Genomic DNA, 14,336 nt, shown 5'->3' on the forward strand with positions numbered 1-14,336 from the left:
GCTGATTGGTAGGTGACAAATGTCACACCAATATTTAAGAAGGCAGCAAGACAGAAAATAAGGAATGACAGATCTGTCAGCCTTACAGTGGTCATAGAAAACATGACAATCTGTTTTAAAGCTTGTGATAAAAAATCACTTGGATAATCATTTGGGGCAGTACTGTGGCTCAATGGTTAGCACTGCCGCCTCTTAGTGCCAGGAACCCGGGTTCAATTCCACCCTCAGGTGACTGTGTGGAGTTTGCACGTTCACCTCCCAACACACACACACACACACACACCATGTCTGCATGGGTTCCCTCCAGGTGGTCTGGTTTCCTCCAAAAGTCCAAAGATGTGCAAGTTAGATGGATTAGCTATGGGAAATGCAGGGTTACACGGATACGAATAAGGGTTGGGATGCTCTTCAGCGGGTCAGTGTGGACTTAGTGGGCTGAATGGCCTGCTTCTATAATGTAGGGATTCTATAACGACTTGATTGGACATAGCATGGATTGCGAGAGGGAAATGATGTTTGACAAAATTGTTGGAGTGTTTTGAAAATGTTACTCTCAAAATTGATAAAAGGAAAACGAATGAATATAGAACCACTGCAGTCCTTAGGGCAGCCGCAGTGTTGTCAGGATGGATGTAGATCAGATGATCATATTCCAATCCATTTGTGGCCTTATCTTCTGGGTGTTGGAACTTGGGGTTTTGTTCAAAAAGGTTTGACCACCTATAAAATTCTGTCAGAATTGTTTGGGTGAGTTCCTGCAGCTGATCTTGTAAATGGTACAGATTAGATTGGATTCCCTACAGTGTGGAAACAGGCCCTTCAGCCCAACTAGTCCACACCTATCCTCCGAAGAGCAACCCACCCAGACCCACTCCCCATATTTCCCTCTGACTAATGCACCTAACACTACGGGCAATTTAGCATGATCCTGACCTGCACATCTTTGAACTGAGAGAGGAAACCGGAGCACCCGGAGGAAACCCACACAGACACGGGGAGAATGTGCAAACTCCACACAGACAAGCGCCCAAGGCTGGAATCGAACCCGGGTCCCTGCCACTGTGAGGCAGCAGTGCTAACCACTAAGGCACAGTGCCACCCTAAGATTGCTGGCACTGTGCATCGTACTGAGGGGAGTGAATATTAAAGGGAGTGGATTAGTATCAATCAACGAGGTTGCTTTGTCCTGAATAGTATTAAGCTTATTGAGTGTTGTTGGATCTGTACTCATCCAGCAAGTGGGGAGTATTCCACCGCAATCCTGACTTTTGGATGGCGAACAGGCTTTGGGGAATCCAGAATTCGAAGAAATTGAGATTGTTCTCTTAGCAGCAAAGGAGATTGGCAGGATATTTGATCGAGGTATTTGTAATCAAGATAAGTAGGGTATCTACAAGTTGTTTTCATTAGCTGACCATAAAAGGATTACGGGACAAAGATTTCGGGCAACATTTCTGCAGGTCTAGTGACGATTAAACTATGAAATTTAGGTTAGTGATAATGACCTGGAGGCTTTTGACAAAGTTTCATATGACAGACAGGGTAACAAACTAAAAGCCCACGGGATCCAGAGTAATTTGTTAAATTGGATCCAAAACTGGCTTAGTGACAAGACGGTGATGGTCGAAGGATGTTTTTGTGACTGGAAACCTGTGTTTATGGCATATCACAGGCTTCGATCCTCTGCTGTTTTCAGTGTACACTAATGGTTGAGTCATGAATTTAGGAGGGATAATCAGTAAGTCTGGGTGAGAAATGAAAATAAGTGGTGTGGTAAATAGCAAGGAGGAAACTCTGAGACGACAGTACAATACAGACAGGCTGAACAGTGGCAAAACATGAGAGGTGATGGGAGGACTAACGAGGCAAGAGAGGATGTATTGAATGGTTGGACATTTGGAATTTTAGATGATCAGAGGGACCTTGGTTTTTAGGTATATTGACTAAAGGCAGTAGGACAGGCAGATAAAGTCAATTTTAAGAGAGCATATATCCCTTTTTAGTCAGAGCACTGAGTAGATGAGCAAGATGGTTATGATGCAGCTCCATGTAACATTAGTTATGCCATAGCTGGCGTACTGGAAAGAGTAGAGGAGCCTCACCAGGATGTTGCCTCTGCCAGAGCAAATCATCAATGAAGACAAAGAAAGTAGGATGGGTTTGCTTTCCTGTGAACGGAGAAGGCGACAAGGGGACTGACACAAAATTACGAGGGTCAATAGATAGGGTACACAGGGAGAGATTTCTCTCCTTCATTTCAGGGTCAATAATCAGAGATACGGTTTTAAGGGAAAATGCAGCAGGTTTAGAGGAGGACTTGAAATTTTTTTTTTTAAAAACTCAGCGTGTGGCGGGCACCTGCAATTCCAAAAGACCATAGGAGTGGAAGCAAGGCCAATCGGCCCATTGAGTCCACTCTGCCATTTAATCATGGCTGATGGGCAATTCAATTCCGCTTACCCGCACTCTCCCTGTATCCCTTAATTCCTTGCGAGATCAAAAATTTATCAATCTCTGCCTTGAAGACATTTAACATCTCGGCCTCCACTGCACTCCGTGGCAATGAATTCCACAGCCCCACCACTCTCTGGCTGAAGAAAGGTCTCCTAATTTCTGTTCTAAATTGACACCCTCTAATTCTAAGGCTGTGCCCACAGTTCCTAGTCACCCTGCCTAACAGAAACAATTTCCCAGCTTCCACCCTTTCTAAGCCATGCATCAACTTGTAACTTTCTTTTCAATCTCCCCTCAACCTTGTAAACTCTAATGAATACAGTCCAGGGATCCTCAGCCAATCATCATATGTTAGGTCTACCATTCCAGGGATCAACCGTGTGAATCTCCGCTGGACACGCTAGAGTGCCAGTGTGTCCTTCCTGAGGTGTGGGGCCCAAAATTGGACACAATATTCTTAATGGGGGCCTAACGAGAGCTTTGCTGAAAATTAGATTACTTACACAGTGTGGAAACAGGCCCTTCGGCCCAACAAGTCCACACTGACCTGCTGAAGCGCAACCCACCCATACCCCTACATATACCCCTTACCTAACACTACGGGCAATTTAGCATGGCCAATTCACCTGACCCGCACATCTTTGGACTGTGGGAGGAAACCGGAGCACCCGGAGGAAATCCACGCAGACACGGGGAGAACGTGCAAACTCCACACAGTCAGTCGCCTGAGGCGGGAATTGAACCCAGGTCCCTGGCGCTGTGAGGCAGCAGTGTTAACCACTGTGCTGCTGGAAGAGTGCAGCAGGTCAGGCAGCATCTAAGGAGCAGGGGAAATCGACGTTTCGGGCATGAGCACTTCTTCAGGAAAGAACAGCTTTATCAAGAGCTTTATCAAGTCTAAGAATTCACTACCTAAAAGGGTGGTAGAGAGGCCCTGAAACATTTTGATGAAATGTCATATCAAACAAGACTACCAGTCAAGTGCTGTAACATCAGAGTAGAATACATGGAGCTTGATAACCAGCACAGACACAATGGGCCAAATGGTCTTTTTATTCCCTTTTAAGACTTACTCTCAAAGGTCGATAATATCTAGGTCCTGATGAATGATTGTTAGACTTTGATGAGACGTTGGGTTGGCTGGATTCCTGTAATATTCTGTAAAGAAATGTAGAAGTTCATCACTATCAGCCAAAGACAGAAAATCATAAGAAACAATCACTTGTCTTGAATGGAGTTCGCTGTGTGTGGGAATGTCCCAGACAATGGGAGGCTGCACATGCGCCCTAGTACACCCTGCCCCCGACAAAGATGGCGGCACCGCATGTGTCACACAGAATCTTGCCCCCGATAAAAATGGCGCCGGAACCCCGGGCCTGTCACCGCCCGAGGCCTTCAAGCCGCTTGCCCGTTCGCCTGCAAACACGGCACCGGGAGTTGCTATTTTCGGTTTTCAGGGCCTACACCTGAAGTTCAGGGAACGGCCCAGCCCACACCAACACAAATTCTCTCCGCTGTTCCACCCTTTTTTTTAAATCCTCCCTTTTTACCTCCCGCACTGAGTCGCAGCATCTCCTTTATGGTTGAGGGGAGGGGGGAAGGGCGCGCGTGGGCGGTGACAGAGGTCACGTGTCGCACGCTGACCACGCCCCCGCCCCCCCTATAGCACCTCCGATTGGTCGGTGGGCCGCCCGCCCAACCCCTTTGTCCGTCAACCACGCCCACCCCTCCTATTGGTCCAGAGCCGCCGTCAATCACCAGGAGGACCGGTGAGACCTGGAGCATGCGCTGAGGCTGGAGGCAAGCGGTCGCGCGGGCGGAGGGGGACAGGTAGGAGGCGCCTGGCTTGCTCAAGGGAGGCTTCATTGAGACCTTGTGCAGACCCCAGACTCCAAACGAGAACATTGCAGTGGAGACTTCCATACGCCAGCTGCTCCTTCGGTACTTCCTTGACCCCTACTGTGCAGCCCAGTTTCAGGCCGCCGTCCTTGGTTTTGCAGGATTTCCATGATGTCCTCATGATCAAAACAATTCTTATGCACACAAGGTGAGGGGGAGTTGGCACCAACTGGTGTAGCCAAGTGGAACTGGTGGAAGCAAGTCATGGAGGTGGTGTGATGGACTTAGATTGTAGGAGCAATGTGGATGGAAGAAAGATTTTCTGCTTCGGAGGAATAAGAGAGACTGTTCTATACACAGAGCACAATAGTCTATTGTGAACTTGTGCCCTGTGCTTATAGTTATGAATTTTGTACTTTCCCAGCCTGCTAGAAGGGGAGAATTTGCAGACAGATGCTGAAACCAAACATTAGATCTACCACAATCACTTGATTCGTTGAAACTTCAGCATTAACGTCTTTGTTAAATGTGTGGAGAAAGGTTTGAGTTCTGTCTGTGGAAGAACATTTCAGATGTCAGCGTGACCCGAGAAACCCAAGATACACATGCATACTTTGGACGAGAGTATTTCAACGCACTGGGAAAGCATTAATGTGTCACTGTTCACAACAGGGAGAAACTGTCTGCGTGTGCTCTGCGGGGCCGATGCTTTAGCTGACTGTCTCGCCTAGAGAGACACAAGGCCACCCACACCATGAAGAAACCATGGAAATGTGAGGACTGTGGGAAGGGCTTCAAAATCCCATCTGAGCTGGAGATTCATCGGCGCAGTCATACTGGCGAGAGACCGTTCACCTGTGCTGTGTGTGGGAAGGGGTTCGCCCAGTTAGCTGTCTTGCTGAGACACCAGCGCATTCATACTGGTGTGAGACCGTTCACCTGCTCTGAGTGTGGCAAAGGATTCACTCAGCAAACCCACCTTGCTTCGCACCAACGTGTCCACTCTGATGCGAAGCCTTTTAAATGCCTAACATGTGGGAAGTGTTATAAAAGTTCCCAGCAACTGATGCGCCATCAACCTGTTCACACTGATGAGAGACCGTTCAAGTGCTCTGAGTGTGAAATGGGATTCACTCACTCGTCCCACCTGCTAATACATCAGCGGGTGCACACAGGCGAGAGACCCTTTAAATGCTCAGACTGTGAGAAGTGCTATAAAAGTTCTGGAGAACTGATGTCCCATCAACGTGTCCACACTGATGAGAGGCCGTTCAGATGCTCTCACTGTGGTTCAGGGTTCAGGCGATCATCTCACCTCACTAAACACCAACTAGTTCACACTGGGGAGAAACCTTTCATCTGCTCAGAATGTGGAAAGAGATTCACTCAGTCGTCCAACCTGCAGAGCCACCAACGTGTTCACTCCGATCTGAGATCTTTTAAATGCTCTGACTGTGAGGAGAGCTTTAAAAGCAGCAGTGACCTGCTTAAACACCAGCAAATTCACACTGGATAGATGCCAATTGCCTGCTGCCATGTGTTGGGCAGGGATTTACTCGTTTGTGTACGCTGCAGACCCACCAGCAAGTTCACAGGTGACTGCGAGGGACTGGAAACTGCTGTTTTGCTGCTGTTAGTAGAGTTTGTTTAAGTGTGAATGACCTCTTATAAGTGGACTGGAGTTTAATGCTCCGTATCGAGGTGAAACAGATCAGCTGAGCCAGCGAACTTAAACAAAAAAGCAAAGCCTTTGAGCCTTTGATTTACACAGTCATTTATACAGCTTGAAAACAGACCTTTCAGCCCAAACCATGTTGCCAAACTACTCCCAGCTGCCTGCGTTGGACCCATATCACTCCAAAGCTTTCTTAAACATGTATATATTCTCCCAAATAAGAGACTGTTGAAGTCCTCTTTTCCTTTTGCAACCTTTTCTCCTTTTTAGTATGCTTTCGTTTATTGCTCAGAGTATTGAGTACAGGAGTTGGGAGGTCATGTTGCGGCTGTACAGGACATTGGTTAAGCCACTGTTGGAATATTGTTTGCAATTCTGGTCTCCTTCCCATTGGAAAGATGTTGTGAAACTTGAAAGGGTTCAGAAAAGGTTTACAAGGATGTTGCCAGGGTTGGAGGATTTGAGCTATAGGGAGAGGCTGAACAGGTTGGGGCTGTTTTCCCTGGACCGTTGAAGGCTGAGGGGTGACCTTATAGAGGGTTACAAAATTATGAGGGGCATGGATAGGGTAAATAGACAAAGTCTTTTCCCTGGGGTGGGGGAGTCCAGAAATAGAGGGCATAGGTTTAGAGTGAGAGGGGAAAGATGTAAGAGACCTACGGGGCAACTATTTCACACAGAGGGTGGTACGTGTATGGAATGAGCTGCCAGAGGATATGGTGGAGGCTGGTATAATTGCAACATTTAAAAGGCGTTTGGATGGGTATATGAATAGGAAGGGTTTGGAGGGATATGGGCCGGGTGCTGGCAAGTGGGACTAGATTGGGTTGGGATATCTGGTCGGCATGGACGGGTTGGACCGAAGGGTCTGTTTCCATGCTGTACATCTCTATGACTCTAGTGATGGCAATCTTGTATTTATATATCACCTTTCACAACTTGACAATGTCCCGAGGTGCTCCATAGCCAATGAGATTCTTTTGAAATGCAGTGACTGTTTGTAATATTGGATAATATACTGGCCATTATTGTGTACAGCAAGTTACCCCAAATCAAAATGGGATTTTGATCTGATTCTCTCTCTATCTCTCTCTCCTGATGTTTGTCGAGGAGTTTATATTGAGCAGCTCACCAGAGAGAATGCCCTGCTCGTCAGAATTCCGTGCACACTTCGAAAGCCGTCTGAGAGGGCAGATGGGGACGTAGGTTGAAAGTTTTCTCTGAAATATGGGACCTTTGACAGTTCAGTCCTCTCTCAGTTCTGAATCAGAATCTCAACCAGGATGTTATGCTCTGGTTTCTGGATGTAGACTTGAACCCACAACCTCCTGTCTCAGATGAAAACGCAGCCACTGAGTCAGAAGCAACATCTCATCGTTACTTGCGATTTATTTCCGTCACTCAATGTGGGCAAGTTTGAAATTTTAGTCCAGGAGTCACAGCTCCGAAAAGGAGGTCACATCAAAAATGATTTGAAAGTATTTAATCACAAAGGTGGCATTTTCAATACAATACAATAGCTGAGTTGCCAGATAAGATATACTACCTGCAGTGTTTAAGAGTGGTTTATTGATTCTGCATTGGACAAATGAATTGGGGTGAGGTTCCCTGTGACTGACACCTTGAGAGAATTTACTGCTCTGGTATCCGGCAGATACGATACCTGTGGTTAGAGGTGACAGCTCCCTCGGAATGGGCTGGATCGTGGAGTTGCTGATCACTAGGGTTTGGAAGTGTCCCATAACAAACAGCCCAAAGCCACTCGGATGATCAGAATAAGTAATACAGACCCAGCAACTGCCTCCAAGTACATTTTCCAATGAAACGTGATACCGATTAATTTTGACTCATCATTCCCACTTGCAGATCCTCTCCCTCAGTTTTAAGTCATTGTCACATCATCGAGACACACAGAAGTTAATCTAAGGACATTCAAGTTTTTTCAGCTCTCTGTTCACCTGCATCCACCTTGTGGATATTCTCTGAAACCAGATTCTACACCTCGCTGTCTTAATGTTACTTTCGGCGATTGTGTGGAATTCTATCCCAACGCTCCTAATGTCAGTCTCCCGAGTGAAGTACGTGTGGACAACTTGATTTATAAAATCTCGTTCTGCTACTGAAACGATCTACTCTGTTTTCGAGGAGCTGATCCTGTCTCAGCCCTGTCTGTCAGTCTGGGTTCAGCACGCAGTTCCATGTGTTAATTGCACCCCAGAACCACAGCTCAGTCATGTTTAACCCAGTGGGACATCTTTATACTTATGCCAGTGAGAACGTCGGTGTCTAATAATTTCGGGGAGGTGTTTTGGGGAGGGTAGAATCAAGTGCCCCCTCAATCCCATCTTAGAGAACGCCATGGATTTCTGTTTCGACAGTCAGCTTGACCGTTCCTTTACATCCGCTAATGCAGTGTTTGTTTGCACAGCATCTCCTTGTCTTGTACACAAATGACTGTCACTTTAAATTTAAGCACATCATTCTGGCTGTCCTTTCTAATTTTCACTTTGTAATTAGAGATGTTCATCAGTGGAACCTTTTGCACACTGAAGTTTACAGTTTACACCAAGGGTAAATTTACGATTGAAATAAACGTCCACAGCTTAATTGTGAATTATTTCCGGGTGAGAGTTCTTCATCAAGGGTAAAGTTCTTAAGATAGCAATTTAAACAAAATAGGACTGTTGCAACGACGTTGGTGCTGTGCTGGTTTTTGCAAACTAAATGAAAATCAAAGCTACCTGTCACTACCCATGTTAACTGCATCTCTGACATGAGCCTGAGTATTACCGTGAGGTGTCGAAAGTGTGGTGCTGGAAAAGCACAGCCGGTCAGGCAGCAGCCAAGGAGCAGGAGAGTCAACGTTTTGGGCATAAGCCCTTCATTAGGAATACGCTTATGCCCGAAACGTCGAGTCTCCTGCTCCTTGGATGCTGCCTGACCGGCTGTGCGTTTCCAGCAGCCCACTCCTGCCCCTGATCTCCAGCGTCTGCAGTCCCCACTGCCTCCCTATTCCAGTTTGGTGTTTTGTATACAACTACATTCAATGTTTACCTCTCCTTTTTTTTCTCTTAGATCCAACCAAACTGGTTCTACGTCTTGAGGTTTAGAATAAGATCCTCTTTCACTAATGTATTTGCATCACCCCTTATCAGGAGTGATGCCACATTTTTTGTTTTAACGTTGTGGTCAAACCCAGTTAAATGTAGAACATCCTTGACTATTTTTGTTATCATGTATCCACATTTCTCATGGCAATGAAATCGTGTCCCTTGCCTCAGTTTTTGCACTGATATTTTTGCAAATGTTACCTCCATTCAGATAGAGTGCCTTTAGTTCAGTCTATTTAACATTTATTTCCCATTTTGTTCCTTTTTTGATGCCTTTGTCTGTTTAGGGAATTTGCATCCTAGACTTTTACACCCTTTTCCATGTTTTCTTTCCCTTGAATCATAACTCCCTCTTAGCATTCCACGTATATGCCAAGCCGGATGGAGCCCTCCCCTGACGAAGGGCTCGGCCCGAAACACCAGGTTTTTTTTTTCCCTGCTCCTCGGATGCTGCCTGACCCGCTGCGCTTTTCCAGCAACACACACTCAACTCTTGATCTCCCGTGTCTGCAGACCTCGATGCTCCCTCCCCAACAGCGCTAGCAAATCTCCCTGAGAAGGCGGTAACCCCCCAGTCCTCCTAAGTTGCAAAGTGCCTATCCTGAACAGGCCTCACCTCCCCAGAATAAGTTTCGATGCCTCAGAAATCCCGCGCCCTCTCTCTCTCTGACATCAGCACTGTGCTCACCAACACACGGGACTGGGAGTAATCTTAAAATAACCGCTGTGAATGTCCTGTGTTTCAATTGCTCTGAGCTCCCACTAATCTCCTTTCAGGACCTCACCCTCCTTACTGCCAAAATCACTGGTACCAAATTGAACCATGAACTCGAGTTGTTCTTGTCCAGTAAAAAGGGTCAGTGTGAAAATGATGGCTTGACTGGCGGGTATGTAATGAAACTCATTCAATAAATGATGCAAGTCAATGTTTCCTGCTTGAATTTGTTAGTCGGAACAAATTGCTGCAGATGCTGAAATTCTGTACTGAATGGAACAAATGCTGGGGATTACAGCGGGCCAGACAGTATCCATGGAGAGAGAGCAAGCTAACGTTTCGAGGGGGTGGAATTGTACCAGCCTCCACCAGTTCCTCTGGCAGCTCATTCCATACCCGTACCACCTGGTGTGTGAAAACGTTGCCCCATAGGTCTCTTATATCTTTCCCCTCTCACCCTTAAACCTAGGCCCTCTAGTTTTGGACTCCCCCCACCCCAGGGAAAAGTTTTTAAAAAATCACTCAATACCAGGTTATAGTCCAACAGGTTTAATTGGAAGCACTAGCTTTCGGAGCATTGCTCCTTCATCAGGTGCTGATGAAGAGTAATCCAGACTCGAAATGATAAGCTTGCTCTCTCTGCATGGATGCTTTCTGGCCCACTGTGATCTCCAGCATTTCTTATTTTCGGTTGGATTCATTGAAGTGTTCAGTGAGGATGGTCAAAGACCTGAACCTCTGTTTTCAGATTGTGCATCTTAATAGTTTCTCCTCAGTGTGTGAACTTTTCAGTATGAAGAAGGACCTAAAGACTTAAATTACCTTCTTACATGCAGAACAGATGAATGGTTTCTCCCCACTCTGGATACGTGGAGTCATAGAGATGTACAGCATGGAAACAGACCCTTCAGCCCAACCCATCCATGCCGACCAGATATCCCAACCCAATCTAGTCCCACTTGCCAGCGCCCAGCCCATATCCCTCCAAACCCTTCCTATTCATACACCCATCCAAATGCCTTTTAAATGTTGCAATTGTACCAGCCTCCACCATATTCTCTGGCAGCTCATTCCATACCCGTACCACCCTCTGTGTGGAAAAAGTTGCCTCGTAGGTCTCTTATATCTTTCCCCTCTCACCCTAAGCCTAGGCCCTCCAGTTTTGGACTCCCCCACCCCAGGGAAAAGACTTTTGTCTATTTATCCTATCCATGCCCCTCTTAATTTTGTAAACCTCTATAAGGTCACCCCTCAGCCTCCGACGCTCCAGGGAAAACAGCCCCAGCCTGTTCAGTCTCTCCCTGTAGCTCAAATCCTCCAACCCTGGCAACATCCTTGTCAATCTTTTCTGAACCCTTTCAAGTTTTCAATGGATTTCCAGCCAGAATTTATAAAAAAATCTTAAAGTAAGGGAACGCTTAGGCAGCAGCAATCATAATATGGTAGAGTTCAGTCTGCAGTTTGAAAGAGAGAAGGCAAAATCGGATGTAATGGTGTTACAGTTAAATAAAGGTAATTATGAGGGCATGAGAGAGGAACTGATGAAAATAGACTGGAAGCAGAGCGTAGCAGGGAAGACAATAGAGCAAAAATGGCAGGGGTTCATGGGTATTATTGAGGACACAGTACAGAGGTTCATCCCCAAGAAAAGAAAGATTATCCGGGGAGGGATTAGACAGCCATGGCTGACAAAGGAAATCAGGAAATGTATTAAAGAAAAAGAGATCCTATAAAGTAGCCAAGAGCAGTGGGAAATCAGAAGATTGGGAAGGCTACAAAAACAAACAGAGGATAACAAAGAGAGAAATAAGGAAGGAGAGGATCAAATATGAAGGTAGGCTAGCCAGTAATATTAGAAATGATAGTAAAATTTTCTTTCAATACATAAGAAACAAATGACAGGAAAAAGTCAACATTGGGCCACTTCAAATGGATGCTGGAAGCCTAGTGATGGGAGATAAGGAAATAGCAGGGGAACTTAACAAGTACTTTGTGTCAGTCTTCACAGTGGAAGACATGAGTAATATCACAACAATTAAAGGGAGTCAGGGGGCTGAGTTGAGTATGGTTGCCATTACAAAAGAGAAAGTGCTAGAAAAGCTAAAAGGTCTTAAAATTGATAAATCTCCTGGCCCCGATGGGATACATCCTAGAGTTCTGAGGGAGGTGGCTGAGGAAATAGCGGAGGTGTTGGTTGAGATCTTTCAAAAGTCACCGGAGTCAGGGAAAGTCCCGGATGATTGGAAGATTGCTGTTGTAACCCCTTTGTTCAAGAGAGGATCTAGGCAAAAGATGGAAAATTATAGGCCAATTAGCCTAACCTCGGTTGTTGGTAAAATTCTAGAATCCATCATTAAGGATGATGTTTCTAAATTCTTGGAAGAGCAGAGTCGGATTAGAACAAGTCAACATGGATTTAGTATGGGGAGGTCGTGCCTGACAAACCTGTTGGAATTCTTTGAAGAGGTGACAAGTAGGTTAGACCAGGGAAACCCAGTGGATGTGGTCTATCTAGACTTCCAAAAGGCCTTTGATAAGGTGCCACATGGGAGGCTGCTGAGCAAGGTGAGGGCCCATGGTGTTCTAGGTGAGCTACTGGTATGGATTGAGGATTGGCTGTCTGACAGATGGCAGAGAGTTGGGATAAAAGGTTCTTTTTTGGAATGGCAGCCGGTGACAAGCGGTGTCCCACAGGGTTCAGTGTTGGGGCCGCTGCTGTTCACGTTATATATTAATGATCTGGATGAAGGGACTGGGGACATTCTAGCGAGGTTTGCCGATGATACAAAGTTAGGTGGACAGGCAGGTAGTACTGAGGAAGTGGGGAGGCTGCAGAAGGATCTAGACAGTTTGGGAGAGTGGTCCAGGAAATGGCTGATGGAATTCAATGTCAGCAAATTGAGGTCTTGCACTTTGGCAAAAAGAATACAAGCATGGACTACTTTCTAAACGGTGAGAAAATTCGTAAAGCCAAAGTACAAAGGGATCTGGGAGTGCTAGTCGAGGATTCTCTAAAGGTAAACCTGCAGGTTGAGTCCGTGATTAAGAAAGCGAATGCAATGTTGTCATTTATCTCAAGAGGGTTGGAATATAAAAGCACCGTTGTGCTACTGAGACTTTATAAAGCTCTGGTTAGGCCCCATTTGGAGTACTGTGTCCAGTTTTGGTCCCCACACCTCAGGAAGGACATACTGGCACTGGAACGTGTCCAGCGGAGATTCACACGGATGATCCCTGGAATGGTAGGTCTAACATACGAGGAATGGCTGAGGATCCTGGGATTGTATTCATTGGAGTTTAGAAGATTAAGGGGAGCTCTAATAGAAACTTACAAGATAATACATGGCTTGGAAAGGGTGGACGCTAGGAAATTGTTTCCTTTAGGCGAGGAGACTAGGACCCGTGGACACGGCCTTAGAATTAGAGGGGGTCAATTCAGAACAGAAATGCGGAGACATTTCTTCAGCCAGAGAGTGGTGGGCCTGTGGAATTCATTGTCGCAGAGTGCAGTGGAGGCTGGGACGCTAAATGTCTTCAAGGCAGAGATTGATAAAGTCTTGATATCACAAGGAATTAAGGGCTACGGGGAGAATGCTGGTAAGTGGAGTTGAAATGCCCATTAGCCATGATTGAATGGCGGAGTGGACTCGATGGGCCGAATGGCCTTACTTCCACTCCTATGTCTTATGGAAAACCACAGTGCGTCAGGCAGCATCCGAGGAGCAGGAGAATCGATGTTTCAGGAATCATTCTTGATGAAGGACTTACGCCAGGAACGTTGCTTTTCGTGCTCCTCGGATGCTGCCTGACCTGCTGTGCTTTTCCAGCACCACTCTCTCGCCTGTGATCACCAGCATCTGCAGTCCTCACTTTCTTCTCATGGATTTCCAGCCAGAATGAATGAATCCTTTATGATTATCTTCACATTGCAATGTTGCACCCAGCTGTCTGCTTGTCTCTCAAGATTTTACAGTTAGGGGAAGCATGTGGAACGCATGCGTTTATCAGCCAATGGCACAGATTCTAAGAGCAGGGAGGTTGGATCTGTACAAGACTTTGGTTAGGTCACAGATCGAGTGCTGTGTGCAGTTCCAGTCTCCGCGCAGCAGAAAGGATGTGATGCACTGGAGGGGGTGCAGAGGAGGTTCACCAGGATATTGCCTGGGATGGAGCAGTTTAGCTGGATAAGCTTGATCAGAAATGAGTGGAAGTTGCTGGAAAAGCTCAGCAGGTCTGGCAGCATCTGTGAAGAGAAATCAGAGTTAATGTTTCGGGTCTGGTGACCCTTCCTCAGAACTGATGATAGCTAGGAAAGTGCTGGATTGGTGGGGGGGGAGGGGTAGTGGATAAGGAATAAACGATAGGTGGGGATAGAGCCCAATTTGAGAGACGAGCAGTTAGACTGAGAAAGGAGTGGATAATGATCTGGCTAGGAGGATGAGGTAGCTTTTAATAGAGACAGTTAGTGTTAACTCTCGTTTCTCTGCACAGATGCTGCACAACCTGCTGAGCTTTTCCAGCAACTTCGGGAGAAGCCGACGTT

The 14,336-nt window shown here is 46.3% G+C and overlaps 2 protein-coding genes across 2 annotated transcripts in view; one reads left to right on the forward strand and one right to left on the reverse strand.

Annotated features, from left to right (window-relative positions):
• The window catches only part of LOC132828622 (zinc finger protein 850-like), a 75,205-nt gene that overhangs the window by 12,908 nt on the left and 47,961 nt on the right, over positions 1-14,336 (reverse strand). The window contains exon 3 of the mRNA XM_060845673.1: positions 3,528-3,612. The gene's annotated coding sequence lies outside the window, so the exon portion shown is untranslated. The remainder of the gene's footprint in view (positions 1-3,527; positions 3,613-14,336) is intronic.
• On the forward strand, positions 4,228-9,907 carry LOC132828700 (gastrula zinc finger protein XlCGF71.1-like). Its single transcript, XM_060845785.1, has one exon. The coding sequence runs from the start codon at positions 5,048-5,050 to the stop codon at positions 5,807-5,809; it is 762 nt and encodes a 253-aa protein (XP_060701768.1). The 5' UTR covers positions 4,228-5,047; the 3' UTR covers positions 5,810-9,907.

The sequence above is a fragment of the Hemiscyllium ocellatum genome, chromosome 27 (assembly GCF_020745735.1).
Source record: "Hemiscyllium ocellatum isolate sHemOce1 chromosome 27, sHemOce1.pat.X.cur, whole genome shotgun sequence".
NCBI classification, from domain to species: domain Eukaryota; kingdom Metazoa; phylum Chordata; class Chondrichthyes; order Orectolobiformes; family Hemiscylliidae; genus Hemiscyllium; species Hemiscyllium ocellatum.

Excerpts from the sequence above, each read along its gene's own strand:
- LOC132828700 (XM_060845785.1), top strand. The coding sequence starts at position 5,048 with ATGAAGAAACCATGGAAATGTGAGGACTGTGGGAAGGGCTTCAAAATC.